Source organism: Pleurotus ostreatus (genome assembly GCF_014466165.1).
Source record: "Pleurotus ostreatus strain PC9 chromosome Unknown scaffold_1, whole genome shotgun sequence".
Lineage (NCBI taxonomy): Eukaryota > Fungi > Basidiomycota > Agaricomycetes > Agaricales > Pleurotaceae > Pleurotus > Pleurotus ostreatus.
The window spans coordinates 3,980,880-4,008,173 of record NW_023503156.1 but is presented as its reverse complement, the minus strand read 5'-3'; the positions used below and the strand labels follow the sequence as shown (position 1 = coordinate 4,008,173).

The 27,294-nt window shown below is 50.5% G+C and overlaps 10 protein-coding genes across 10 annotated transcripts; 8 read left to right on the top strand and 2 right to left on the bottom strand.

Annotated features, from left to right (window-relative positions):
* Positions 1-273: 273 nt before the first annotated feature.
* Positions 274-1,715, top strand: RAD18 (E3 ubiquitin-protein ligase rad18; the record flags this gene model as incomplete). Its single annotated transcript, XM_036771113.1, has 5 exons — positions 274-456; positions 509-630; positions 698-1,114; positions 1,170-1,313; positions 1,364-1,715. 5 exons carry the CDS (start codon positions 274-276, stop codon positions 1,713-1,715), a joined length of 1,218 nt encoding a protein of 405 aa, XP_036636958.1.
* A 337-nt stretch (positions 1,716-2,052) lies between these two features.
* Positions 2,053-2,902, top strand: PC9H_001462 (uncharacterized protein; the record flags this gene model as incomplete). Its single annotated transcript, XM_036771112.1, has 4 exons — positions 2,053-2,082; positions 2,133-2,195; positions 2,255-2,464; positions 2,531-2,902. The coding sequence occupies 4 exons, from the start codon at positions 2,053-2,055 to the stop codon at positions 2,900-2,902; spliced, it is 675 nt and encodes a 224-aa protein (XP_036636957.1).
* Positions 2,903-3,900: 998 nt separating this feature from the next.
* On the top strand, positions 3,901-4,683 carry PC9H_001461 (uncharacterized protein; the record flags this gene model as incomplete). Its single annotated transcript, XM_036771111.1, has 4 exons — positions 3,901-3,933; positions 3,990-4,016; positions 4,074-4,271; positions 4,327-4,683. 4 exons carry the CDS (start codon positions 3,901-3,903, stop codon positions 4,681-4,683), a joined length of 615 nt encoding a protein of 204 aa, XP_036636956.1.
* A 249-nt stretch (positions 4,684-4,932) lies between these two features.
* PC9H_001460 (uncharacterized protein) lies at positions 4,933-5,604 on the bottom strand (the record flags this gene model as incomplete). The annotated part of the gene is made up of 4 exons (XM_036771110.1): positions 4,933-5,042; positions 5,096-5,191; positions 5,243-5,392; positions 5,445-5,604. 4 exons carry the CDS (start codon positions 5,602-5,604, stop codon positions 4,933-4,935), a joined length of 516 nt encoding a protein of 171 aa, XP_036636955.1.
* A 528-nt stretch (positions 5,605-6,132) lies between these two features.
* On the top strand, positions 6,133-8,145 carry PC9H_001459 (uncharacterized protein; the record flags this gene model as incomplete). Its single annotated transcript, XM_036771109.1, has 13 exons — positions 6,133-6,144; positions 6,208-6,286; positions 6,340-6,367; positions 6,422-6,443; positions 6,502-6,614; positions 7,001-7,040; positions 7,095-7,339; positions 7,393-7,611; positions 7,664-7,691; positions 7,752-7,826; positions 7,876-7,920; positions 7,975-8,031; positions 8,089-8,145. 13 exons carry the CDS (start codon positions 6,133-6,135, stop codon positions 8,143-8,145), a joined length of 1,020 nt encoding a protein of 339 aa, XP_036636954.1.
* Positions 8,146-8,398: 253 nt separating this feature from the next.
* On the top strand, positions 8,399-9,966 carry PC9H_001458 (uncharacterized protein; the record flags this gene model as incomplete). The annotated part of the gene is made up of 5 exons (XM_036771108.1): positions 8,399-8,692; positions 8,742-8,847; positions 8,904-8,916; positions 8,969-9,484; positions 9,543-9,966. The coding sequence occupies 5 exons, from the start codon at positions 8,399-8,401 to the stop codon at positions 9,964-9,966; spliced, it is 1,353 nt and encodes a 450-aa protein (XP_036636953.1).
* A 95-nt stretch (positions 9,967-10,061) lies between these two features.
* Positions 10,062-12,880, bottom strand: PC9H_001457 (uncharacterized protein; the record flags this gene model as incomplete). The annotated part of the gene is made up of 9 exons (XM_036771107.1): positions 10,062-10,706; positions 10,769-10,869; positions 10,924-11,326; positions 11,386-11,502; positions 11,560-11,912; positions 11,969-12,107; positions 12,162-12,417; positions 12,523-12,710; positions 12,770-12,880. 9 exons carry the CDS (start codon positions 12,878-12,880, stop codon positions 10,062-10,064), a joined length of 2,313 nt encoding a protein of 770 aa, XP_036636952.1.
* An 869-nt stretch (positions 12,881-13,749) lies between these two features.
* GLR1 (Glutathione reductase) lies at positions 13,750-15,481 on the top strand (the record flags this gene model as incomplete). The annotated part of the gene is made up of 7 exons (XM_036771106.1): positions 13,750-13,830; positions 13,882-13,960; positions 14,013-14,029; positions 14,080-14,996; positions 15,054-15,130; positions 15,183-15,410; positions 15,462-15,481. The coding sequence occupies 7 exons, from the start codon at positions 13,750-13,752 to the stop codon at positions 15,479-15,481; spliced, it is 1,419 nt and encodes a 472-aa protein (XP_036636951.1).
* Positions 15,482-16,375: 894 nt separating this feature from the next.
* PC9H_001455 (uncharacterized protein) lies at positions 16,376-17,116 on the top strand (the record flags this gene model as incomplete). The annotated part of the gene is made up of 5 exons (XM_036771105.1): positions 16,376-16,408; positions 16,474-16,512; positions 16,571-16,681; positions 16,795-16,898; positions 17,041-17,116. 5 exons carry the CDS (start codon positions 16,376-16,378, stop codon positions 17,114-17,116), a joined length of 363 nt encoding a protein of 120 aa, XP_036636950.1.
* A 6,667-nt stretch (positions 17,117-23,783) lies between these two features.
* Positions 23,784-25,802, top strand: PC9H_001454 (uncharacterized protein; the record flags this gene model as incomplete). Its single annotated transcript, XM_036771104.1, has 1 exon — positions 23,784-25,802. One exon carries the CDS (start codon positions 23,784-23,786, stop codon positions 25,800-25,802), a length of 2,019 nt encoding a protein of 672 aa, XP_036636949.1.
* Between the last annotated feature and the right edge of the window lie 1,492 nt (positions 25,803-27,294).

Genomic DNA, 27,294 nt, shown 5'->3' with positions numbered 1-27,294 from the left:
TGGTGATGATCATGGTTCAGTAATCGCACAATTTATTGCACTTAGCAGTTAGCATGATAGTGGGTGTAAGAAAATGGTAGCGATTCCGAATGACAGAGAACCAGCAACGTTCCGAGATATATCCTGTTGCAGATGGTGCAGATGGTCAGGAGGACAAGAGGCAGAGTGCTTCAAGTTATAACGCAGTCAGATGACGTGACATAGTGTGACCCTGTCACGCACGCGTCCAGTCATCAGTGGCGCGTTCGGCTTGGTTCTCTCACAACGACGACCATGCTCTCATCTCACAATAACGCGTTGAAGATGGCTGCTGAAATAACGGATCCATTTGATCTGCCTGGTCCATCAGAAAGACCTGGTCTTCGCGATATGGATGCCTCAATGCGCTGTACCATCTGCCAGGAATTCTATGATGCACCAGTGACCCTATCCTGTGGACACTGCTTCTGCTCTCTGGTGAGTACCAAAAGAAATGGAGAGGTCCCTTCTTAAACTCTATGCCTAGTAGTGCATCCGTAACTCGTTAGCAGAGAAGCCAGAGTGCCCTCAATGTCGCAAGTCGAGCAGTGACGTCCACTTCCGACCAAACCCAACTGTAGAACAGGCTGTTGAAGCTTGGAAAGCCGCAAGGTATATCTCCAATGATGTATCATTCTCGGGCTGCCATATGATTGAACGCGGAATTTCCTCTCGACAGGCCGTGTATACTTAAGCTCCTAAAAGAAACGGCAGATTTGTTGAGCCGCGCCAATGCGGCCCCCGTCGAAGCACGTAGCTCAAAGCCCGTCAAAAAGCGTAAACGTACCCAAAGCGTGGATTCCGTGGCAAGCATAGAGCTGGTGGAGCCACAAACGGCTATCAAGTCATCTGAGGGGGAGAGCGTTCGAGAAGGTGCGTCAGACTCTCTCTCTTCATCTCAACTCAATCCATTGACGACATACGTAGCTGTAGGTTGTCCAATATGTAATAAACAAGTTCTCTACTGTAACATCAATACCCACATGGATAGCGGCTGCTCTAAGCATGTCGTATCTCGGCGTTCTAGCCAAACTACTCAAGCTACTCGATGGCAAGGGATATTCACTGGGGATAACAATTCCAAAGGAAAGCAAAAGTAAGGACTATTTGCGGCTCGAGGAGGTAGAACCTCTTATGGACAAGCCTCTCAGATCAAGCGGCAGCGAGGACTCTGACGCACCTCTGCCCAAACTAGCGTATGGCACCATGAAGGAGAAGGCAATTCGCGAACGTCTAGTTGAACACGGCTTAAGCACTCATGGGGACAAGGCGGCTCTTGTAGCTCGGCACAGGCAGTAAGTCGGTAACCCTGCGCTGAAAGTAGCTGACCGTCAATCGTCTTTAGATGGGTTATGATGTATAATGCCAACCTTGATAAGTCAGAGAAGAATAGAAAACCGTTGAAAGAATTGCGTAAAGAACTCAAGACCTGGGAGGATGGTAGCAAATCGAAGAAAGTTATTGTTGAAGACACTGTCGCTCACGAGGTGCATAGTTTGCCTGGTCATATCTCGTGTCCTCATTTTTCATTGATACAGAGGAAGTACCGAAGCGAGTTCACGGATCTTGTAGAGAAAGCGAAGGCCTCTTCCAGTGCTCACAAGCCCCCAAGCGTTCCGATATCATCGCCACCATTAGAGACCACGTCGGATGACGCTGATGTAGTCCCTGACTCAGAAGACGAAGCACCTAAGTAGTGAGACTCTGGCGCGACGTTCGTCCGTTCGTTCATGTACAGTTGACTTTGATCTATTACCTGCAACTTAATTACTCAGCAATTCATGGGATACCCTGTGGAAGACCTCGAGGCACTTACTGACATTGGGTCTATGCGTCAAGTGATGCAATGAGGCAGATATAAGCTGGTACGTTTCCTTTTAACGCTGCCTTATTACGAGTTACCCTCAGAACGTGACCCTTGACTTTGTTTTGGGTCCACGATGCCGAAGGCTGGCCTTCGGTGTGGCCCAAAGGGTCCCATAAAAACAGCAACTTGCATCGCGCGTCCTACTACCCCAACCGTCTGTATTCAGTATGATGTTAAGCCAGCGCCGAAGATCCACGGTGCGCACTACTTCCATTTTCAACAGGATTGATCATTGATGTTGATGTAGGTGAGCGGTGGCGCCAGCAGCCCCATCCGTGACCGAACAAAGAGGACAAATAGTATGGACAAGGTACTTCCGATGGACGCTCACATGCTTTCGTGCAATGATGGGCAGGAATGTTTTTATAGCACACAAGCGCGCGCAACATGATTACGGAACAGCTTCTTCCAAACCCAACTGGGATTGCTCGTGAACGGAGCGCCGGAATTCTCAAGGGCGAAATTGACGACATCAATCTCCGAGCATTGCTCTTACCTCCGTGGCCGGGCGATGCCCCGCCTTTTGCCAAGTCGTTGATAGACCTTCGGAGCCGGACAGGGAGTATCTACGTCGAGTTGGTAAGCCTAGATACTCGCTGGCGGCGCTCAGCTGTATGATATCGACTGACGTGCTGTAACTGACAGAATCGGCTACCAGGAGCTGCGCATCATTTCTTTCAATTATCTGCCATTTCAGAAGAATCAAATGTGAGCATCGTGCTGCCTTCCGACTTCCAGGGCGCCGTATCCATTAACCAGGGGGAATCGAGGCGGGGCCGCGTTAGATGGAGCAGTAATTTTGACGATCGGTTGCGCTCTGGTGCCATCAGGATGGAACCATCGCAGGTCCATGAGAACGAAGATGAGGTCTTTGTGCTTGCGCCTGGCTATGTCGAACTTTGCATGATGGACGAGCTGTGTTCGTCTGCCAGTGGTGGCAAGACGTCTGTATGGAAGTCGATCGATACTCCACATAGCAGTGTTCAACGTCTGAAGCGACTGCTCAGCTTTGCCTGATCGAGGGGGCGGACACTTGTGTCAAGGATGATTTGGTTCCGGGGTCCTATCGCGTGACATCGTCAAGTTGACAGTGACGCCGACGGAGAAGAGGGCCATTGTGTCTGACGGGTCGCATGTTGTCAGGAAAGGGATCTACTCCGTTCCACTGTACATGTACACCGATAGTCTGTAAACTTACGTATCTTCTTACAGATAGAAGGTTACCTTGACGGTATCCGTCACCTTGAAGCTGTAAGATCATGATGGGATACTAGGTGAGGATCCAGATGTTCAATACCTAATGATTGGATGTCCATCCAGGGCAACATACAACCACCGGTGCATATCGAAGCAAAACCTTCATAACCTGCCATCGGTCCGTCAATTATTATGATGGGAAAGCGGACAATCAACTGCGTGGCCGACCGACCTTGCTCCGTTCGGTGCATTCTTCCGTGATACTATTGCTCCCTTGCGCCGCCCCTTGCGTACAAACAACATCGTTAGGTGACAGCTTGGCTCAGTTTGTATTCACAAGCGTGCTTCAAGCGTGTAAGAGGATTTGCGAAACCCCACGCGAGGGCCATTGTACCTGCGTGGGGCCAATGCGAGTAGGAGCCGACAATGATGGCGCTTCTGAAGTGGGCATTATGCTTCCAGCAGTACATGTCCGCGCGCTAACATTTGTTCTCTGAAGGGCATTGTTCTATACGGTCCATTCGGGAAATGCAAGAAGAACATGGGGAATTCTCTTCACGCATTTGGCGATTATCGAGCAGCTCTTATTGTTTGTCTTCTGGACGGCCTGCTGGGAAGCTGCAGGAAAAAACAACGGCTTCCATATCAGGAGCACACGTGAGGCTATGCTTCCCCGAACGGGACAAGGTCAGAATCATATTCCCCTGACGATGGGACCCCTTATAATGCTGCTGCAGGCGTGCAAACCGTTTCTAGGTATCCTGGTACTCTGATTCCGTCCTATAAATCTACTCCTTCCAGTCACCCTCCTTCACCCAATGATCATGTCTTCCGCTGGCTGCTCCAGTTCTGTAAGTCTTGCTTCTCGCGTGGAGGGCGATTCAGTTCTCATTCTTGGCCCTGGTAGACATCACTCCTCGAAAAAGACAGTCTGGTGAGCATCCAATACGCCTCGGGATTTATTGTCCGATGTACTCATATTTTCTCCCAGCTACGAGAGCTCCCAGCCTCTGGCACGTATAAAGTGAAATACAACCCCGATCAGGATTGGGATTTCCACCTCGACACCGCGCAAAGCCCGGTAGATGTCGAGCTCGTCCTCCCGCACTATCGCGCGCGAAATCAACCAGTAGATCATCGCATGAGCATGATGGTCTGCAATGACGCGGGGTCGCTCAAAGTTAAAGTTGTACGTCTTGCACCACCATTGTCCTCCGCCATCACGTATTCACGCTCCATCTTAGTGCCGCCCCTCACATCGATCAAAGTTCTATCTCGAGGTGCAGTCGGAGAGTTCGGATGTCACGGTGTGGCTACCCTCCGACTTTCGAGGGCAGATACATCACTCCGGTCGCGCAAAATATTCCGCCGGTTTCGTAAATCGGATATTGCAGAATGTCCGTCTCAACGAGGGCGTTTATGATGACGTTATGGAGGAAGACGAGGTGGTCGTGTATACGCATGGCACAATAGCCTTCCGCATGTGGGACACGCAGACGCGGGCACCGGAAAACTCGCGCAAGGAGAACCTGAAGCGACTGTTCGGCTGTGGGCGAAAAGCTCCGGAGACAGCCATCGATTGGGATTTCCTTCTTGACTAGTCCCTCGTTTCGCTCTTCTCTCCTCTTTCTCTGGTCTTCTCTCCTCGTCGCTGGATCACTTCACACTAGACTCACATCACATTCGGTCTCCCCCAAGCATCACCACTGTATCATCTAACCGCAATCTACTGTTGTAGCCTCATACCTTCATTAAATATTCCCCCAATGTAGTTATACCACATGCAATACTCTAAGTAATCCATAAATACGAATACAAACCTATGCTATACCAGGCTATACCCTTCACTATTAGGCCCCCCATGACTCGGCCTTCTCCAAGCACTTTTCGACAGTATCCACTAACGCAGGATTCTCCAACGCCGCTGCTACACGCTCCTTATCATTCAGTTGCTTATTAACTATGTTCGATCAGCGGCGATTCATGCGGGCGGTGCTTCATAGATTAACTCACCAGCGTGCTCGCTCTGATGCGAACCGGGTTTCACGAAGATATCTACCTTGAATCGAGGTGGTAGGCTTTGCATGAGCCGGACGCGGATCGAGAGACCTGATCGAGGTAATTACTGTAGGCACAGGAACGACCATGATATCAGCTCACCGATGAGAGTGGACATCCCGCAGTGAGGAACAGTCGGTGTAAACTCGACTATCACGCGGTTCTCTGAAACGCTGATTTGCGGCGCAGAGACTACTCGCAGCTCCTCAAGTGAATTTGGATGCTCGGGGTCAGATATATGGCGTATCAGATCTTCATTACGGTGCTTAGCAACGCTATGCAGCGACATGAAATGGATAATCACCGAATATTTCATCCTGGTCGATGGGCTCGACTGTGTTTTCATCAACTTCTACGTCCGCCTCCTCATCGTCCCAGAAAGACTCCGGTTTGCTCGGCTTGGAGCGACGGCCAGTCGCTTTCGCGGGCGCAAAGATCACAGGATTCGGATTGAACACCTCCATCGCAGTTCAGGTGCAAGGTACGATCTCCTGAAAATGGCCTCGAAACGAGTCAGCATAGGGGTCAGGGGCTGGAATTCTACTACTTAGGCTTCAAATTTCAGAGTCAAGACTTCAGTATTTTCAATCTCTTGTATGTATCCCAACAACCCCTACAGTATTCTCGACAGCAATCACCATTGCTTTTCTCAGCTGTGCTTTATCAAGGGTGATGGTGATAGTGATATCAATCAAGTCTTGCAGAGAATAAATGGTTGAAAGCTTCGCCGCCGCCGTGCGTATCGCAGCAACTCGGAATAGCATTTACACTGGCACTCGGAGTACCGCACAGGAGCCGCCGCACGTGTCACATCACGTTACATGCATCACGCAGCGCGCTTGTCACAGGCCACTGAATTATTGGTCGACCTTTTCCTTGTGGCTGGTGGCTTGAAACCTCTTTCTTTCGTTCCTCTCACTTAAATCGCGGTCGTCTGCGAATATCGAGCTCACCGCATCTCCCATCGCGGCCACTGCCTACAAAAATACCAAATGCCTCCAAAGGTGCGTTTCCATCGGCTCCGTGTCACTGTCGTCCTCATGCAGGCTTCGCGTTGCATCCATTAGCGCAAGAGAGCTGAACCGACCGTCGCCTCGACATCTACACGCTCGACACGAAGTAGCACTCGGAAAGCGGGTACCACTAGTGCGTCTGCAGCGAGTTACTTACTCCTATGTTCTACTGACCTACGGTCGCAGGCGCCACCCAGATCTCCAATGCAGCCGAGTCAGTACAACTGATATCCTCCTTTTCCTAACTTCCTTGACCATATTTGGCCAGGGCAAATTCGCAAGATCTAGACGTGAGTTATTGTTATATCTCATTCACAATTGGGGGGTGAAGTCTTCCTCGGTATACAGCCAGAGCCTCCGGTGAAGAAACCTCGAGCCAAGGCCGCAACATCTAAGGCCGCAACAACCAAGACGAAAGCAGCTCCAAAAGTCAAGGGGAAGACCGCAGAGGCAAACGTAAGGTATGTAACGTCTAGATCCATCTATTACACGCGTTTTAGGCACCGTTTTGTATTCTCGCGACTTATCGCCTCGCTGCTCGCATTTACACACCGCCCCAAGCCGTGTTCCTCTTCGGTGCGGCTTATAACTGACTGATAATTGCAGTGCTCGTTCATTATACTCACGTGGCCACGTGGTGATTGTATTTCCGAAATAGAAAGATCAAGTCGCTCCCCCGCTGACCCAGCGCTTGAAACCGTGAGTCTCGTTCATCTATCACACAGCTTAACTGCACCCTTTCCCGGCCTTCCATATATAAATATCGCCAGCTGTGGAATGTTTCTTTCATGACCTTTCTCTCCTGGTTGTTGTGTTGCAATTCTCAACATATTCGGACTGTTCACAGTGAAGACCTGCCATCCGTAAATGGCACGGCGACGCCTAAGGTGCGTGTGGATGTCGTCACATTTCCCAGCAACTATAATTACTCGTCGTTCTAGTCGACTTTGTCTGGTTCCATTGCAGCAAACGAGTACAGTCCAGCCCTAGCGCTTGCAACCTTCGGAAAGTACGCGGATGAAGACAGTCCCGAAGTTATCGGACCAGAGGGCTTTTCGCGCCTATGTGAAGACGCCGACGCATCCTTGGAGGGGCCTCTGCCATTGATCATTGCATGGCTCATGGATGCGGGAGAAATGGCAAAGATAACAAAGGAGGAGTGGACGAAGGGCACCTCGAAGCTACAGTACGTTCCCTGGTTGGCGTCCCTGTGCTCGAAACCATATCGTCATATTATAGAATTGCTTCAATATCCCAACTTGCTGTCGCGGCTTCGGACCTTGACAAGCTCTTGATACAAAATCTACCTCCATTGAAGAAATCAGCCACTGCTAGCCCTTCTAAAAGGAACCTCACAGATGAACCTTATGACCGGACTGCATACTGGAATCATGCCGCAGACTCTAAGGCTGCTTTCAAGAGTCTCTATTCCTACTGCTTCACACTTGCCAAATCTAGGTGAGCCTGACTTCTGCGTATATTACGCCTGTCCTCAAAATTCCATGTGAAGTCCGGCAAGTCGTAGCATCGAAAAGGATGTGCGTTATCTTACTATGTATCTTATTATGTCGACTCTGACGTTTTGAGCCTTTCCGTAGACTGCGACTGCATTTTGGACGGTTCTCCTAGCACCTCAATATCCTATAGTGACTGACATTGTCGAATTTGTTAACGTTTGTGGACATCTTTTCGTGGTATCGACGCGTATTGATATCCTCCAAGGAGAAACCAAATTATAAGGGCATAAACAAGGATGTCTGGAGCATGGTAGGTTCCTCCAGTTGATGCTACTTGTCCTACGTCCTCACTATGTTTTGTCAGATCCTTGACTTCTGCCATACCGTCAAACCGGACCTCTCTGGGTACGAAGCCGATGGGGTAAGTCCATATGACCTGTTCCTGTTCCTTTCCACCCATTTAAGTCATGTTCTCTAGGCATGGCCGTCAATGCTCGACGAATTCGTCCAATGGAAGAAGGAGAAATCGGCGTAATCTCACTTCCGCACTAACGATCTCATGTTTTCACGTACATGCATTATCATTTTACCTCAATCCAGCAGTAATACGGACTGCCATCATTCTTACATCCTGTTCCTGATACTTCACAACATTTACCTGCATTACCTGCCTGCACTTTCACGTCCACCGTATAGCACCTAAATGAGCGGTTCTCACGCCTATACTACTTAAGACTCCATCACCATGATCGTCAGTTACCTTACTTCGGTTGCTGCGTGCCACCACCATGCACTTCCAAATCCACAACCTGACCAGCGAGAGCATTGCCTGCATACATGACAAGCAGCGGAGCGAGAAGCCGTTGGTGCTGCCTGCCCAAGCGCGTCGAGAAACGGACTCAGCGCTCTTCGGCCGTTCCAAGCTTCTGCTTGCGCCTTACGATGAAACAGGCGATTTATCGACCATGAATTGGGGCATTGACCCAGAGACGTTTGTCTTGCATATGAGCATGGCGCTCAGCGCGTCGTGGCAACCTCTGAGAGTCACAGAGAATTGCCCGTGGCGCGTGTACTGCTCGAAGGTGTGTACGCACAATTTGCGCCGAGTGATGGCTAACAGGAGTATGCTAGGTCTCGAGCAAGCTGAAGCGTATACTCATATTCCCGCGCCGTGACTTAGCCAAGTTCCTTGCTGAGATGCCGGACGAAGCTCGGTTGTCTTCCTTGACGTTGCCAGGTGCGCTTAGCGGCCACTGGGTATATATGCGGCCTCCTACTGACTACCCGCAATAGGCACGCATGATTCGTGAGTCCCAATGGTGTTCCCAAGAGTTTGCGAGACTGAACACTATCGCAAGGATGGCATTCTACGGATGGCCTGTCTCACAATGCCAGTCCCTTTCCACACCACTGAAGGTCCAGCTCGAATCCGGTATTAGAGTGATAGATGTCCGGCTGGCAATAGTAGACGGACGTTTGATTTCCTACCACGGCATCTACCCACAGAAGACACCCTTCCAGGACATACTCACAACAATACACAGTTTCTTCGCCACCTCTCCCAAGGAAACCATCGTCATGTCTATCAAGCAAGAGGATTACGCACATACGCCAGCTCCGGAGTTCTCTGCCTTGGTGCACAAAGAGATATTCGATGGCCCTGGAGGCAAGGAGATGTGGTTCTTTGAGAATCGGGTGCCGAAGTTGGGCGAAGTGCGAGGGAAAGTAGTTTTACTGAGTCGCTTCGGTGGGAATGGCGATGGATGGGAGAATGGACTAGAAGGACTGGGGATCCATCCAACTACTTGGCCAGACAGCGACAAATCTGGGTTTACGTGGAACTGCAAGGACACGCTCGTTCGTACGCATGACTGGTGATTTGTTTCCTTACATGGGCTATTCAGGCTGTGCACTTACGCATGATGGTTGTAGGTACAACATCCCGTCATTCCTCGCGATACCCGAGAAGGTTACATTGTCCACTCAAGTTCTACTTCCTCCCGCCAACAATCCTCCTATGCCCGTCCTCAACGTCACTTACCTCTCCGCGGCCTCTTTCCCTCTTGCGTTCCCCCCAACTGTCGCCCTTGGCTTTGGGTGGCCCAAATGGGGCCTTGGTGTGGAAGGCGTGAACAGCCGCGTTGGTAAGTGGTTGCTAGATCAACTTGGCGGGCAGGTCGTCGAAGTCGATACTCTTCATGAGAAGGGGAAACCTCAAGTCGACGGGCAGCTCGATGAACCACGCATTCGAGGGTGGGTGTTCATGGATTATTACTCAGAACCGGAGCATGCAGTCGTGCCGTTGCTGGTGGAGTGTAATTACAGAGGACGGCGCGAGGGTGAGGAGGGTTGGTAGAGTGTGTATATCCCTTGTAAGGACTGTCGGCCTTTCTATATGGATTCTGTATTGTATGGGAGACCACCTATGGTGTCCGACTGTTGATACCACTACTAATGCAATTCCTTCAGCGACCCATCCTCTTGAACAACCTTCACATTCCATGGTCCAGGTATCGTCCCTGTAACCTTCACTTCCTTGTTCGTCCCCTCTACTTTCAAAGTCCCCTTGACATCTCCAGGATCATCAGCGTCGGGAATAACTATCTCGAAGTCCATTATTTCACCGTCCTTGACCAGACCATTGACCAGTACGCTTATGTCTTTGGAGTAATCGTAGGTCGACAGTTTCCTCTTTCCCTCGATATCGTGTTGTCCAAACACGACTGCAGTGCCGGGTCTCAAGAGCAACGGAATGCTCATAAAATCGTGAACCTCTTCGACGTAGCCTGGGCCGACTCTGATCTTACCATCTACCAAACCGTACCACTTCCCTTCGGGAACGTAATACTGCACCGACCCGTCCTCCGTGAAGACAGGTGCGACCAGGAGGTTCTTGCCCAACATGTATTGGGTATCGAGATACCAAGACACAGGGTCGTCGGGGAACTCGACGAACATGGGTCGCATCATTGGAATGCCGGTTCGGTGGGTGGCAAGGGCGGTGGCGTAGATGTAGGGCATCAAAGAGAGTTTGAGGTTGATGAACTTGGAAAGAACTTTGTCGGCTTCGCCTGATGTATCGATGAGCCATGGGACCTTCACGCATGTTTCAGTGGTTAGACTGGTGGTGGCGGGAGCGATGAACAAAACGTCGTTACCCGGTAGCTTCCACTTCCATGCAGACGTGAATGACTCGAGAGGGCTCCGAATGCGAACCAACGTTTGTAAAGTGCTGGATCTGGTTTGCCCTCGAATCCACCTTTGAGGTTTAGTCTTTTCGTATTGTCAGAACACGGATGAAAAAGCTATTCACCGATATCATGAGCCCAATACCCGAACCCGCATACGCCCAAACTCAGTCCTCCGCGCAGTGTCTCAGCCATCGCCTCGAACGTGCTCATCGGGTCTCCACCCCAATGGACAGGGAACCTCTGCCCACCAGCAGTAGCCGACCGAGCAAACACGATAGCTTGATTCTTCCCCAGCTGCTTCTCCAACACACCGAACACTGCCTTGTTGTACAAATGAGCATAGTAGTTGTGCATCTTTTCTGCGTTCACTGAAGTATCGTGGTAGACAACGTCGCCTGTTGGGATGCGCTCGCCAAAGTCGGTTTTGAAACAATCGACTCCGAGGTCGATGAGAGCTTTGAGCTTGGATTGGTACCATTCACAGGCCGCGGGGTTGGTGAAGTCGACAAATCCCATGCCGGCTTGCTATGGTGAACGTCGGTTAGCACCGTTGCATTTTGATTGTGAGGGCGCCTTCTACTCACCCACCAATCCCATTGCCACACACTGCCGTCTGTCTTCTTGATGAAGTAGCCGTTCCGCGCACCCTCGTCGAAAAGTTTGCTTTCTTGGGCAATATACGGGTTGATCCAGACACAAATCTAGATCCCATGTTCGACGGTGCATCTTACCTCTGAGAATGCCAATTTGTAGCATACCTTATATCCCTTGTCCTTCATCCTCTTCAGCTGCACCCCCGCGTCAGGAAAGAACTCTTCATCAAACTCGAAGTCACACCACTGAAATCCCTTCATCCAGAAGCAATCAAAGTGGAATACCCCGACCGGGATATCTCGTTCCTCCATTCCTTCTAAGAAGTGATTCACAGTTTTCTCGTCGTAGTCGGTAGTGAACGAGGTGGTGAGGAAGAGGGAGAACGTCCAAGGTGGCGGGAGAGCGGGGCGACCAGTGAGGAGGGTGTAGCGGGAGATGATATCGGAGGGAGAAGGGCCGTGGATGATGTAGGCTGAAAGGGATTCCGAGCGTACGGATATATTGACACGCGTTGTACCTGCATATGTTCATCAGAGTTTGATTTTGGGTAGCAATGGGATTGGGAGTATATACGTTCGCTTTGAACTTCGAAACTAACGAAACCAGAGTGGGGGATGAAAATCTCGTAGCCTCTCGAGCTGAGATAGAAAGGGATATTCTTGTAAGTAAGTTCGGAAGATGTGCCTCCGTCTTCATTCCACATTTCTACCGTCTATCATTGTGCATTAGTTCAGTCTACGAGAGGTCCACGAATATAAAGACGAACCTGTCCATTCTTGATGAACGGCCCAAACCTCTCACCGAGGCCATATATTTTCTCTCCTACGGACAACTGGAATTGATAAGTGAACCATCTTTCACCTCTATCTGGGTCGACCATAGCAGCGTTCGCGTGACCTAGAGTAGAGTTGATCTTCACGTATCCAGTGGAACGCCAACCGAGCTTCGTCAGTAATCGGTTCGAGCCATGGAAATCAATTCCAAAAGAGGAGGGATCGATATTGATTGTCGCTGAGACCGTGCTCGTGGATAATTTGAGCAAGTTATTGGTCTTGCTGGTTTGAACATTATCCTGCCGCGTTGTATTCTAGTCTGGCCGTTTAACAATGCGAGGTGGCCGAGTAAACATATTCGTTACCAGTTCATTGATGTCGATGTCTGGGAATAGCTCGTATTCTGGGCCAGCATTGGAGCCGACCTGCTCCTTCCAGTGGTACCCTTTGAGGAGTAGAACATCAGGGGCGGGCGAAGAACATTCCAGAGTGATTGTGGGGTTATTTAGTGTATCTCCTCTGTGGTTTATACGCCTGGTTGACTGTACGAACCACACGATATCAACGTATGGCCAAAACAATGCCCGAGATAGATCCATACCGCCACGCAGCGAATGCTATCTTCCTTGGCTTCTGCTTTGACAGCCTCTGTCGCCCAGTCAGCAACGGTGTCCGGTGCCAGACACCACATCCCTTTAGAGAATTTGACCATTATTGCGAGTCACGGCGGCCAGGTCGAGAGTGTTATTGGTGAATGCCTGCTATACAAGCCCCATATTTATATCTTTGAAGATAGTATATCGATGAGTTTGATCAGGTGTAAACCTCTCCCACACGGTCGACATGCAGTGTATGTCACAGACGACAAGCCGGCCCGTTGATATGATTCCAGCAATATTACTTCAGGCAAAGGAATAATGTCGGCGGATATTGCACTACAGCCTTGTTGAGAAGTTAATTGTGCCTTCTATAGTGTTTTAGGGAACGCCATTTCATTCGTTGGAGGTGTCGTACGACTGTCGCTATCCGAGCATGCTCTAGTGGGTTCTGTAAGTTGAACCGACCCCATTGCACCCCAGGTAGCAATGCGACTTGGGAGAAATCAGCGTCGGCGATAGCACCTTGACAGAATTAACCACATGCCTGTCTGGTAAAGCTTCCAGGACACGATTCGGACTTGGGCGTTTCTTTTCAAGGCTCAAGGCAGAGCTTACGGAGTTCGGTGACTAACTAGGTTTGGGCACGTGCTGGAGCTTAGTGATCGTCGATCGAATGCACCATCCGCGCGCGACTTGGGCAAGTCAGAATTAGCTGAGTAGACAGTAAGCTATTCGCGATCGATATAAAAGGCCTCCACTCGCTCTGACTCTCTTTCTTTCCCTCCAAGAACTGGCCGCCCTCTCCTCCCTTCCCCGATTCGCCGGAATCCTGTCTCGTTCAGCCCCGTCACTGTCGCGGCCAACTAGCAGGCTCTCCCAGGTATGCCGCCTAAGCCCGCTTATCTATATCTGATACAAGAGTTATAGCGCTGACGCTTTTACTCGTTAGATAACTCGCGCCTTCTCCTCAACATCTACGACAATGGCACCAGTGAACAGACCCGCCCATGACAAGTATGACTATGTCGTTATCGGTGGTGGAAGTGGAGGTGTTGCTGGCTCGGTGAGTTGCTAAGAACGCGTTGGAATCACTTGGATCACTGACTTGTCACAGCGGCGAGCAGCTTCGTACGGAGCCAAAGTCGCGTTGATTGAGGTCACCCCAAACCTAGGCGGAACCTGTGTTAACGTTGGTGCGCCCTATGCGCCATACACGATGGCCAATTGCTGATAGTAGTTTCGCAGGTTGTGTTCCGAAGAAGGTAGATGCGGTCAACCCGCTCAATGGGAAAGTCGCTGATGGCATTCGCAGATAATGTGGCATGCAGCCGACCTCCGTGACAAGATCATGCATCATGCACCAGGGTACAACTTCACCAATCTCCCCGAGACACCCACATTCAACTGGGCTACCTTTAAACCGCAACGAGACGCGTATATCCGTAAATTAAACGGCATATATTCAAACAATCTGGCCAAAGAAGCTGTCGAGGAGCACCACGGCCACGCCAAACTCCTCTCGCCTACTCAGGTTGAGGTCACCCGCCCAGATGGTCAGAAATACACGCTAAACACGGACAAGGTTCTTGTCGCGACAGGCGGCAGACCGACCATCCCCAGCGACGAGAAAATCCCTGGTGCATCTTTGGGCATTAACAGCGACGGCTTCTTTGACCTCGAAGAGCAACCCAGGCGCGTGGCCGTGGTAGGAGCAGGGTATATCGCTGTCGAGCTTGCGGGAGTATTTAACTCACTCGGGACGGAAACTCACTTGATCATCCGCAAGGACAAGGTGTTACGTACGTTCGACCCGTCACTCCAGGATGTCATCACGCCTTGGATGGAAAAGACTGGCATTCATATTCACAAGACGACCAACGTAACCAAAGTCACTGGTACCAAGGGCCAGCCACTCACTGTCCATACCGACACTGGCGAAGCGATCGAAGTTGACTGCCTTTTGTGGGCTATTGGCCGGCATGCAAACACGGAAAACCTTGGATTAGAGGAACTTGGGGTGAAGCTCGACAAGAAGGGCGATGTCATCGTGGACGAGTACCAGAACTCGTCGGTCCCAGGAATATACGCTGTTGGTGATGTGCAAGGCAAGGCCTTGCTGACACCCGTGGCTATCGCTGCTGGTAGAAGACTCGGGAATAGGCTATTTGGACCGGAGAAATACAAGCAGGAGAAACTCAGCTATGAGGACATCCCCACCGTCGTATTCTCGTGCGTTTCTTTCCTCACTTCCCCCGCCGTTCTGTATCATATTGACAACGCCACCAGACATCCGACTATCGGGACCGTCGGTTTGACAGAACCAGAAGCACGGAAAAAGTATGGTGATGATCAGGTTAAGATATGTACGTATTACTTCTACTCTCCTTCGCTTGGTGTGGCTAAAACGGCGCAAAGACAAATCGAACTTCCGTTCGCTCTACTTCTCCATGGTGCCCGAAGAGCACAAGGAACCGTCGATGTACAAGCTCGTTTGCGTTGGAGAGGAGGAACGGGTGGTTGGTGTGCATATCATCGGGATCGGCAGCGACGAAGTGATGCAAGGATTTGCCGTCGCTGTGAAGATGAAGGCGACGAAGCAAGATCTGGATGATACGGTCGCTATCCACCCTACGAGCTCTGAAGGTGAGTTAGTCCTTCTGTGGATGAGATATGGAACTGATGAATCTGTTTCAGAATTGGTTACGTTGCGATAGACTTGAAGTGAAGTGAACCCGAACGTTGCATTGCCTTTGTATAACAAGTGCTGAATTCTACTCTGTTGTTTTCTGTTGACTAATAATACATCAACAAAGTACCATCTCCTTCACATACATATGTTAGGTTCACCAACGATCAAATTCTTCTACTCTTTTGAGTGTCGACTCGCTTAGCCGACGTACACTTTCCCTTCTCGAAGAACTCTGGATGAGAAGTTGTTCATTTCCGATGACACTACGAGCGTCGATCCGAATGCAACCCATGGCCCTGCCTCACCGTGCATCTCTTGTTCCCCTCCCTTGCTTCGTCTTCTTCCGGATCTATTCACTGTGTTACAAGCTTTGAGTATTTCCACCGAGTCCGAAATGTTTGAAGACAGCCGATATAATGCCTGTTGGCCGACATCCCCGCCGCTCTTCACCCGATGGAACACTTCTAAATAGTTGGTGTTCCAGCTCCTGCGACCGAACTCGGGTTGTGCGGGAGGAGGATGCGAATTCGAAGGGGTCGCAGAGGTCTTGCTGTCTTGGTAAAACTCCCGAAGCCACTTAATACCAATTCCTCCCCGAATGCTGAGCCACTGCGTCTGGACAACCCAAGGACGACCTGTATCACAACACGATGTTAGGGCTCATCGTTTAAGACGCAAAGCTACATTCGGGTTTTCTGTCCTTGAGTTTTTAGCTGTAACTTCTGTTATTATTCAAAGGTCTTGCATCATAGATATGCAGGCCATTCCCACCATCGAGTTGGGCCGTTTCAGCGGCACTCCGTTACAGCTCCGTCGACCCCTCTTTGGTAGGTATGACCGAATTGTGTGTAAGCAAGGGCTTCACGGTTGAATCAGCAACGGCGGCAGCCAGCAGCCTTTCCCATCTACCATCACCACAATGCCTACCCTCACTTTGCTAACTAACGTTAAGGTAATGTGGCCCGAAACGCTGCGGGCCTCCGATTTGGCCAAAGTCTAACTTGGTGGTTCGGATAGCTTGCCGATCCCAAGGCATTCGCGCTCGAATTCTCCAAGGTGGGCATGCTTCTATAGTTTGTGCACCCGTCCCGATACGATGACGCGGAGATAACAGCTCGGCGCAGAGACCTTAGGGAAGCCTGAGCTCTACATCTCCGTCAGCTACACCTACAACGAAACCCTAACGTTCAACGGATCCTTCGCGCCGGCGTTCAACTTGTCAATTGTACGTTTCAACTCCTGTCAGGCCGCTCAAGTAGATCTGATCGATTAACAATAATCGGGATCGTGGGGTGCGTGGGGCGATTTAATTTCGGGTCGTTTTGGGCGTTGGTGCAGAAATCGCTTGATAATATCAACCACGAAGTAAATGAGCAGTACAGTAAGGTGCTGTTCAAGTTCTTGGAGGATAAGTTGGGCGTACCAGGAGATAGGGGCTACATGTGCGTACCAAAGGCTCATCGTGCATCATCCATTTCTCTGGCTCCCAATTTTTTCTCACTGCCAATGACCCTGCGCGCTGATGAATTCACCTATTGATTGCGCTCTGGCGGCTTTAACAAAAAAACGGACGGCGAACAAAAGTGAATTCGTTGATCCTGGACGGGTGAACATGGGGTACAAGGGAACGACCTTTGGAACCATTTTCGGGAAGAAGTGAGACTGCGGAGAAGGGCGCGGCATAACATAATGATATAGGGACGAGCCGAGAGAGGACATAATGCGATGCAATTGATTGGTCTCCTGTAGTTGTATATGGAAGCCGAATGATGGATGCGATAAATTTACTGTTCAGCACATTGCTGGGCTACGGATGCTCGAGCAGTCAGTTGCTCGCAGCAGATTTCGGGAATCGGGACGGTGGAGAAGCCTGTTTCATCGGATATTAATGGGGTCGTACAAACTGCAAGGGCGAGAGGAGGCCCATCACAAGGAATATGACCGCCCACAGGACTGGAGGCACTAGTGACAACAGGCTATTCATGCTGAAAGTCATGTACCTCGGATAAGAGCCGGAATGAAGATTGCGCAGCGAGAGAATGTGGACGTTCCAATGCCCGTACGAGGAAAGGTTGACTGCTGAATTGAGTTCAATCGATTCATCATCATTTGGAGATACCACAGATACTCATTCCCATAACTATGCGAATGTCGCTCTTGGAAAGAAGCACGGGGCGCCAAGACTCTCCATGAGAGAAGGATTTGTGTCACTGCGGGGTAGAAGTGTGTCATCAACACGATAGTAGCGTATCACCTTTATCAATGTGAGCTATTTGCCATTTGGAGACACCGTTGTTGTTGGTGTGATGGGGCATATTCAGCGACACTTTCGCCATTCGACGCGCCGACAACCTGCGGGTTGCGACGTTTGCTGTCGTTGGGCTTCGTGGGCATATACTAGGACAGCCTTGGGAGGTCGCGTGACGGTCGAATTAAGCACAGTCGGGACCTTGGTCACCGTTTCATTACCTTGTTCGCAGACTAGAAGATGTTGTCCTGCTGTATCGATCCACGACGGATATGGTATGTACGAACCCTATTGTTTAGAGTTCGTTGGCGATGCTTGGCGGTAAGAAAATATTGATGCAGTGATTGGATAGAAATTGTCAGACCTTTCGAGATTCATGTTATAGACATGAACTTGTACCCGTGAGGTGTGCCTTGACTTCTGTGACTTCTACGTACGCAGAAACATAGCTGCCGGTGATCTTCTGTAACTTCTTTGTAGGTACATAGCTTCCGCTGATAAGGGGATGTCGGTAAGCCTATGCGCAGGAGAGGTATAAGTGGATGAGGTACTCGTGAGTCGTGGAGGCTACGGTAGCCCGGATGGTGTGAAAGCTGGAGTTATTTATGCGATGCACTCGTGCCTCAGCTACATCATCTTAGGGCCACTGCGCGGGATAGAAGGTGTCAATCACGAGCACTCTTCATGACCGTTGCTGTTGAGCAGCAGCAGTCTTCTGTCTTGAAGTGAGAACTTGGAAGTTGCACCCCGTATACGACGCGATCGAGAGGCACGTGATAATTGGCACTGAGTCAATGAGAGATGAGTGCTGCAATTTTGCTCTATCCTTGCTATCAGAGTTTCACCTCGGAATGGGGTCAAATGACGGCCTAACTATCGTGCGGCAGCGTGTCAAATGCTCCAGGCAGTTGGTGCACCCAGGGCTGTAGACAAAGAACGGTCGTCACTGCGACTTTTCTTGTGAACTCTTCAGCTTCTAGGCCACAAAACCGCTGTATCGCATGCTTTCTCATAGCCTTGTGAGTTACTGATTTAGAGACTTCATTCCCACCACGTATCAATCCCATCTACCAGGAATCAGGGATGAACGAAGTTGACGCAAGTTTATGCCTCGAGGTGAGGATTTGCGTGAATGTCGCCGAGGACTTCGAGAGATGCTCACTTACCAGACGTTCTGGCCCTCCCGCCATCATACAACGAAACTCACCCATCTATTTTCTATGTGTGAAACGGTAGCGAGGCCCCCAGAAACTGCAGGACGTTGGAACATCACAGCGCTGATGAAACAAAACTTTCATCAACCAGATTATTCCTGATCGCCGTCAAACGCGCGTCGAGACGAAGATACGGCACCTACGGGCTTACGGGCAATCAAAACCATCCAAGAAGCCTACTTGATGAAGACGAATGGGCTTTTTGTCATCGCTGCTTACTGTAATTGCTGCTTCCATCCAAGAACTGTGTTGGATGTTGCTTAATTTTGATATGTAGTAAATTTTTACTCTTCTAGTGCCCTTGTGGATCCCCATGAACACTTTGGCCCATCGTGTGGCTCACTCGTTCGGTGTCTTATCCACCTATGAGCGTGCAGTTCAATTTGGATTTGGATTTGACTGATGAAGATTATGGACGCGTTGATAAGTTCTTCGTGTCCGAGGCGTTGTTGAGCAAGCCGTAAGTGATTGGTCAAGGATGATGCTCTCCGATCCCCAATGGTTCGCTCGACGGTTGCGCGGCCTTACGGCAGACCCAACGTCAATGTATACCATGGCGTTGATGATGCGACCCCATCAGCGTCCTCTGCCAAACTTCGTTCGAGCTGGCTCTCTCAATTGGACGCCACTGCAGCTTCCCACATGGGGAACACACCGTCTCACGGTAGCTCATAGCACACATGAGTCGCTGTCTACTGTCTTTCGCCACAGGGGTCGCCCTAGATCCTTACGGAGGTGCAGCAGCGGGAGAAGCCCCATTCAGCATCATCCAGCTCAAGTGCTACCGCCACATCCTCGGGAGGCCACACGAACACATGAGGCATTGCGAGAATTCAGCAGTTGATATCTTTCGGCTAGTGATAATACACTCCCACTTGGGCGCGTCGGTCTCTCCCGTTCACCGCTGAACATGTGCTAGCTAAGTATATTATTAGGAAAAGGTGAGATACGTTAGGTTCTAGTGGAAGAATTTAACGTTCGAGAAACGCTGTGAACCATTCCAGCGGTAACCGTCATATTAGCGAACGCAGGCGAACGTGCGTCTCCGGTTAACATGTACGTGCGTACCTATTTATGTCTAGCACTTGCTTCCGTTAGATCGTAGCTGATGATTGATCTTGATCATGCACGCATGCGTGCTCAGTCGCACACACGGACGAGGCACGCACTTTGGAGGGAGCGGAATCAAATTCAATGTTGTTGATCATATGTACCCCGTGAGTTTTGTTTCCGGCGAAGTAGTGTTAAAGTACGAGATTACCTTTCTGCAAAGCGCATTACTGCTGTTCATTAATCATTCACAGTGATATGCGCCCTATGTTGCCTGTTCCACGAGTGGGCTCCAGGTTAGTCCGATGGGAATTTCTTCAATTACTACATGCTGACATTGAGACATCTCTTCCACCCAATAATCATATGTTTCGCGCGTTGTCAACCAGTACACACGTTCAACATTCAACCTTTAAACTTCTTCGTCGCATCACACATGCCGTCAGCGTTGCGACAGGTCGCGACTCGCATAAACGAGATCTTAAGCTATAGCAAGGGGGTAAGTATTCGGAAAAACCCAGCAATATCGAGAAATTTTCACTTCCCTGCGTGGATGCGACACGGAAAATTTCTCACTGTGGCGGTTTACGCGTTGCACATCGCCTGGCGGGATGTATATACGGCCAGCCACGTTATGACAGTGGATATATCCCGGCTGCCTCCGTGTCTTCGCGGCTACTTGGAGACTCTCCGGTTATCCAAGACCCCAAGTCGACTTGGGATGCGCCGATCCTTCTACATGAAATCGATTAGTCGGCGACGTCATTCAGGTACTCAATCATAGGCTTATCTACTCGCAGATAAACGGCCATGTAATCGCCAGTCGGAATGGACGAGGGTACTGGCGGGAGGTTGCCAAGAAGTGCATGCTGCAGGTCCTAGCCCGAAGATATCCGAAGGTGTTCTGTAGAAAGTCTGCGGCGCTCCAGCTGGCATGAATTAATGGGTAAATCTAGGCCCTAGAACAATGAACGGAGAATTCACATAACCTTCCTTGGATTTGACACCCATTTACACTCACCTTGCTGTTCAAGGCCATCACCCTCGAATTCTAATTCCCGACAACAACATGCGCACTAGTTCAAAGAGACTAAAACATATTCGCCTACACACCCTATAGCATATCTCTTGATCAATCCATATCGGATTCTGTATCGTATGTCATCAGATATGAACGACAGACAGAAGGAACCTTTTGCCTCCATTTGTCCCCGTTTAGCCGTTTACTTCCGCACCTACCAACCCTTTGCAGGCTCAGCGTCCCACCCTTCATCTATCCGCTTCGATTCATCCATAAATCCATTCCCCTGCATACGGCTTCAACCACGGGTACCCATGTCTAGTGCTACACATTCAGGTTCGTCGTCGGCATCTTGCACATCACCTTTGTGTGTTAGACAATCATGCAGCATGGATGGCCTCGAGCTTGTTTATCATCGCGATATGATAAGCGCCACTGATCTATTGGTCCATCGGCGAACATTACGAACCAATAGAGTTACAAACAGCGCTGCAAAGCCTACGCTTAGGTCGATGGTGCGAATCGTAGGTAAATCGGATTCTATAACAGGTTGACCTACGCATCATAGGGCTCCAACTCAAGGTACTGGGGATCTGGGCTCGCATAGGCGGTGCCAGAGGTATCACCATCGAGATGGAACCGTGGTGGTGCAGAAGTGGAAGCCGCCTGGAGGCGTTCCAGCGTGATGAGAAGAGAGGGTGAGGGTGGAGTGAGGTCGTTAAGGAGATAGGGGTACACAGGGAAGTGAAGGCATGTTTCTCGTTCTCGCGATTGCCTTCGTCTCGCTTCACAGACGCTATCTGCGAGCCACAGTCAGATCAACAACTCGTTGCTTTGTTCCCCCAAAGTGGTCCCGAGGGCGCTTTCTCCATTGGACTCGCCCCGTCGATGACTCGTCCGTTCTAGGGTGCGATGTAGGTTCCGGTGAGAGGGGGTGTCAGAGGGGTGCGTATTTCGTGATGCACTGGTTAAAGCCCTAGAATTTAAATCTCTCATGAGTACGAGTACGGTTAGGGCTTGCTTTATCGACGAAATGAAGGGTTCCTTAGATAAGCACAATAGTCGGTCCAAGAACCCCTAATCGAAGCTCATGAGAATGCTAAGTCGGAGGGCGGGACTCGAGAATGCGTGTAGTGGACCTGGGCATTTCGAGGTACGCAATAGGCAAACACGATGCATCGCCTAGCCAGAGAGCGACGATAATAGGCCATGCATACAAATAGATCGGGCATGCTCAGCACCATCTAGCAAGCACCGAGGCCCACTTCGACCGAGCTTACGTGCATTGTAACTGTGCGAAGAAATTAACAGGCAGAGAGGAATCGCCAGCCGCTGTTACGCGTGTGCGCAAGGCCGCCGTTTCTGACCATGTTACCACACACTCGGCGTCTTGCCCGCGGTGGGAATGCGCCGAGGAAGTTTTGATTAATAAATGGATTACAGGCAAGGAGTTGACCGATGTCCATCAACAGTTGATGCATCGCCGAAGGCAAGCACTTCGCTAGGCATTAACAGCTCCGAATGACTGAGCACTACTTACGAATCTGGGTGCTTCTGCTATGATATATGATATATGAGCACTGACAACTACTTGGACATAGAGCCAGAAACGAGCGCTGAGATACTAATGCGTCACACAAATCGCCTCACCCCCTCCGGTGCTCTTGAGTCTTGAGCTTGGTGAGCGTCATGAAGCGATGTAGCGATGCTGATGGAGTTACACGATACAGCCGTTGGCGGTCGAGACTTCATTTCGCTTGAAAGTTCAAGTTGGTACCTGTACAACGGTAAACTACATTCTTGGCCCTACCGGGGACTTCTATTGCTTAGTCGACCACGCTTTGGGCACACATGACGGCGCTCAGTACATAATATATAGCCGAAAGAAAGATGTAGAACATACGAAGCGAGGGTATGATGCGAGTGGGGAAACATACCTCGAGTCAATGGTATGTCGGCGGCCCTGCAGCAACGTTCATCCGTCGTCAATGCAGCTAGTTACTCACACAACTGCTTTGTGATTTATTGGTCAACGTCCACGCTTGAACCGGGGGATCAGTGCAAGTTTATTTGGGTGCTTGTTTCCGAATGTATGTAGAGACGGGGATAATGGAAATCTACCTCTAGAACAGGAGGGTTCATGTATCTGTAATTGTCAGGCTGTCTATCACTGCTTTGAAGGTGTGCCACAGTCGAGACATTGCGGCACGATGAGATGCTAAGTATACGTTACTATCCGAAGTTAGGGTACTGCATTAAAACGAATTTGAGTCGTCGGCGTTGAGGTGATGATGAGTGGGGTATGCTGCACGGATTAGATCAAAAAGGAGAGATCGTGTAGCTCTTGAATCTGAGACAAGGTGAATGCTGTGCGCGGTAGCATAGCCTAGCTGACAGAATATCGAATTGGCGGATGAGGACCGTGACGGGAATCTTGTAGTATAGGTCCTAGTGGGACCCGCTGATTACCGAAAGTGAATGTAAGCGCGATTCAGGATACGCAGGGTAGAGGACGGTCGAGGAACAGGCAGCGATTAGATATACCAAATCGGGTAATAAGGGGTGAGCTGCGCAGCAAAGGGTGAAGACAAAGATCCGTATCGACAGGAGAAGTAAATTATTAACCGTGGGAAGAGGACCCCGGGGACGGCGTGCATGATGCCAAGTAATATAGCCAAGGAATTTATGACATGTATCGACCTGAAAAAAGGACTCATAGAGACAAACTCCATCGCTGGCTAATTTCATCGCCTCTACCTTCTTTGACCGTTACAGCCATCTCCCCTTCTCCTCGATGGCCGCAACAGCGACAAACGGCATTTTGCTCTACCCGTCGTCGTTGTACCCGTTCCCCACGACGTCCTCCTCAAACTCTGTGGCGTCCTCCTCGTCCTCCGGCGCGTCGTCGTCGTCGAGGCATCCAAACAACAACGCCAACGCCAACGCCAGTACCCCTCCAACTCCACAGCGAAAGATTCGCTTTGCTCCTCTCCCTGACCCTCGCAGGAGCTTCGTCGACGATGGCGACGAGTTCCCCATGTCAGACGGGGTGACCATATCCTGCCCCCCCATGCTCGCCGAGCGCGACGCTATCCCCAGCATATCCTCTCTCGCCATCGACTCCCTTTCCAGCGAAATTGACACCGAGTCGGATTCTACTTCCAGGTCATCTTCGAGGGCGTCCAAGGGCGCTGATTCGTCTGCAACAACACCGACAGCATCGGCGTCAGATTCGGTATCGTCTTTCACACAAGATTCACCATCATACCAGACCAAGATAGCTCTCCCACCCATACCAAACCCTCTCCTTGCAGCAAAACTCAAGCAGTTTGAGGATAACTCCTCTTCCCACACTTCATGGGCCAAACCGAAATCATTATTCCGCCCCTTCCTGCGCCGCCCACATTCATCATCAGGCGCGACACCCACACTGTCCTCCTCGTCCCACTCGGCAAACTTGCCATCTGCTTCCTCGTCAACTTCGACGCTTCATCCTCATCCCAAGCACGCACCATTCCCTCGGATCAACCTTTCTTCACCTTCGCTAGGACTTTTTCGCGTCAGTTCCAGACATCGCCATGATGACGATGATTACAGCGATGACGGCAAAAGTAAAGGTTTCATGAAACTCGCTAAATGGACAAGCTCTTCATCTTCCGTCAACAAGCAGCACAGTCACAACCATTTCCATAACACGGGGTCCCCTCTAAGCCCTCTCACACGTACCCAAAGCAGGGGAAGTGTGCAGTCCGTCCAGACTAATAGTAACCAGACACCTTTTGGTTCCACTGCTTCCCTTCCCCTCACTCGCGTAGACTCTAGTCGAATAAATAACTATGTTCGACCAGCTAGCTCACTGCCAGGACGTCGCCCATCTACAGCGTCAGGTGCCATCTCCGCCCCGACATCGCCGGCACGGAAGGGCAAGGGCACTCGTATGCTGAATGGTCGCGTCTACGGACATCGCCGCAACTCATCTAACCCCAATGGCAATCCATTCGCTAACGCGAGAGATGAAGCTGACCCTGAATTTGTTGAATGGGGTTATGGTGGAATGGGGAGTGTACGCAATGGTTCGGGAGTCGGACATGGTGTTTGGGGACGGTTGCAGAGTGAGGGTACTGCTTTGGGAGGCGGTGGTAAAACTGATGACGAGGAGCTGGATGACGGAAGTGGGATGGGATGGGTTAGGAAACGAAGAGAACAGAAGGAGAAGAAGGAACGCGAAGAGAAAGAACGCCTAGCTAAGGAAGCGCAGGCAAAGTTGGAGGCAATCACCGAGGCTGGTGATGCAAAGGCGGAGGAGGCGGAGGCGGAGGTAGACGAGAAGGAGAAGGAGTTTGTACGATCGGACGAAATTGAACAAGTCAAGGATAGGCCAGACACGGCTGCCACCATCACCCTCTCCTCTGTAGCATCGCCCACCCTCTCCAGTGCCTTATCTACACCTACAATCCGCAACGATGTCGATACGCCCAAGCCATCTGACGACCAAGATGAGCACGACACACGTGTCGTCAATGTGTCCGCACACTCTCCATCGCTTGCTCGCCGTCATAGCCATGGACGCAGTCGTAGTAGGGACAGCATCCCCCTCCTCGAGAAAGCCCAGGCTGAGGACACAACACAAACTGTAATCAGCGTCGATGTGAAGGAGGATGAGACGGACGAAAGCGAAGAAGAGGAAGACGAGGGTACCCGTCCGAATGAAGATGATGAAGATAGCGAAGAAGATAGCGAGAATGTGGAGGACGCGGAAAAGAGGAAACTTGCTCTCGGTGCTGGCGTCGAAAAGATTTCACGACACAAGTAATGTCTTCATGTCCTTTGACGTCGCCCTGCATGCCCTCCACTACCCCGGCTACCTCCAACTCCTCAACACCACATCGCATCAAAACGATGAGAGGCTCTCCTCCGTTTTGAATCCCTCTCATCCACCCCGCCGTGTACACAAATAGCGTCCTAGTTCCAGGTTTTGATACCTTGTTTATTTCTTTTTGCTCTTCCAAGTGTATTTGCATAGTCTCTCCTTCCCTCGTCTCATTTCCCACTGCTCTCAACTACATACAATAATTTTATTATGCTTCTCCCTCATTCCTCATCACACATCTTACCGTCACCCATCATCATTGTTACATCGGTTTTTAGGCATCGTCTTTCTCAAATCTATCTCCACTCATCAATCGTTTACTCTCCAAAGTACATTATAGCCACATCGCACGCATTCACTTTTACCACTGTGCATGCTTACTAGCAGTTTCCCATCGTCTGTATCTACACACAATTATCAGTTCAATTGCAGGCATCTATTGATAACCTTGCGAGCGAGAGCCTTCTCGACTTCCGGAAAATTTATACAAGGATACGCGAAAGTGATTCCGAGCTTCGAAGCTGGCCCTACGGCCTGCCCCGTACCGTAGATCCTTTAGACATACTTACGCACACGCAGGCTTCTAGTCTACAAGTTGAAACCTCGGGAGCGAAGAGTGGAGCTATTAAAGTCTACGAAGGACATATGGATTTAAATAAAGGGATTCAGGTATAATTTGGGCTATGGAATGATTTGTGAGAATGGATGTGCAAAGGTTTTCCGGAGATGGTCCATATGGAGCGTAAGATGGAAGAAATTTCGCCGTCCGGTGATACCTGTACTATCAAGGAGGCGTATTCCATTGGGATCTAGAGGAATGCGTATTGGTGGAACGGCGAATGTGAGAATGGCAATGGGTAAACGAGTGAAATACCAAGTGACGTCCACGGTCCATCTGTACACGCGTTCAAGCGGAATCTGGATTCAGAAGGCGGTGACACCCGTGGGTTCGAGGGCGCGAATGATCCAGGCGCGCAGGCTCGGTACCCGACTTTCGCGTCGTGTCGGCACTGGGCGTTTCTGGAGGCTTGGCGTAGTTGGTATGAAGCCGCAGCCCGAGTATGACTCAGAATTGTCATGGAATTTGTAGGCGTTGGATCTAGAGGCGATGCACACGAAGGAGGACACCTGGCACCTCCAATTCTGCGGCAGGTTGCGCCTCCCGCGCAACTCCAGACATGAGTGAGGGCCGACGTTTGTGGCGCGTATACCTGTCTAGGAGATGCAATGATCTGCAAATTAGTGGGTCAGCTGTAGTGTCATTATTACACCGATAGTGATGATCCCCTCACCAGGTGATCTCGGGGGCTGGGGTACATGGAAACACGATCTTGGATCCATTCTCCAGTGTTCCCCCGCATGGAGTGATCGCAGGTGGATCATGATCCCGCTATGGTACAACAGTGGCGCTGCTGGTTTCCTTCGATCCCTCGCT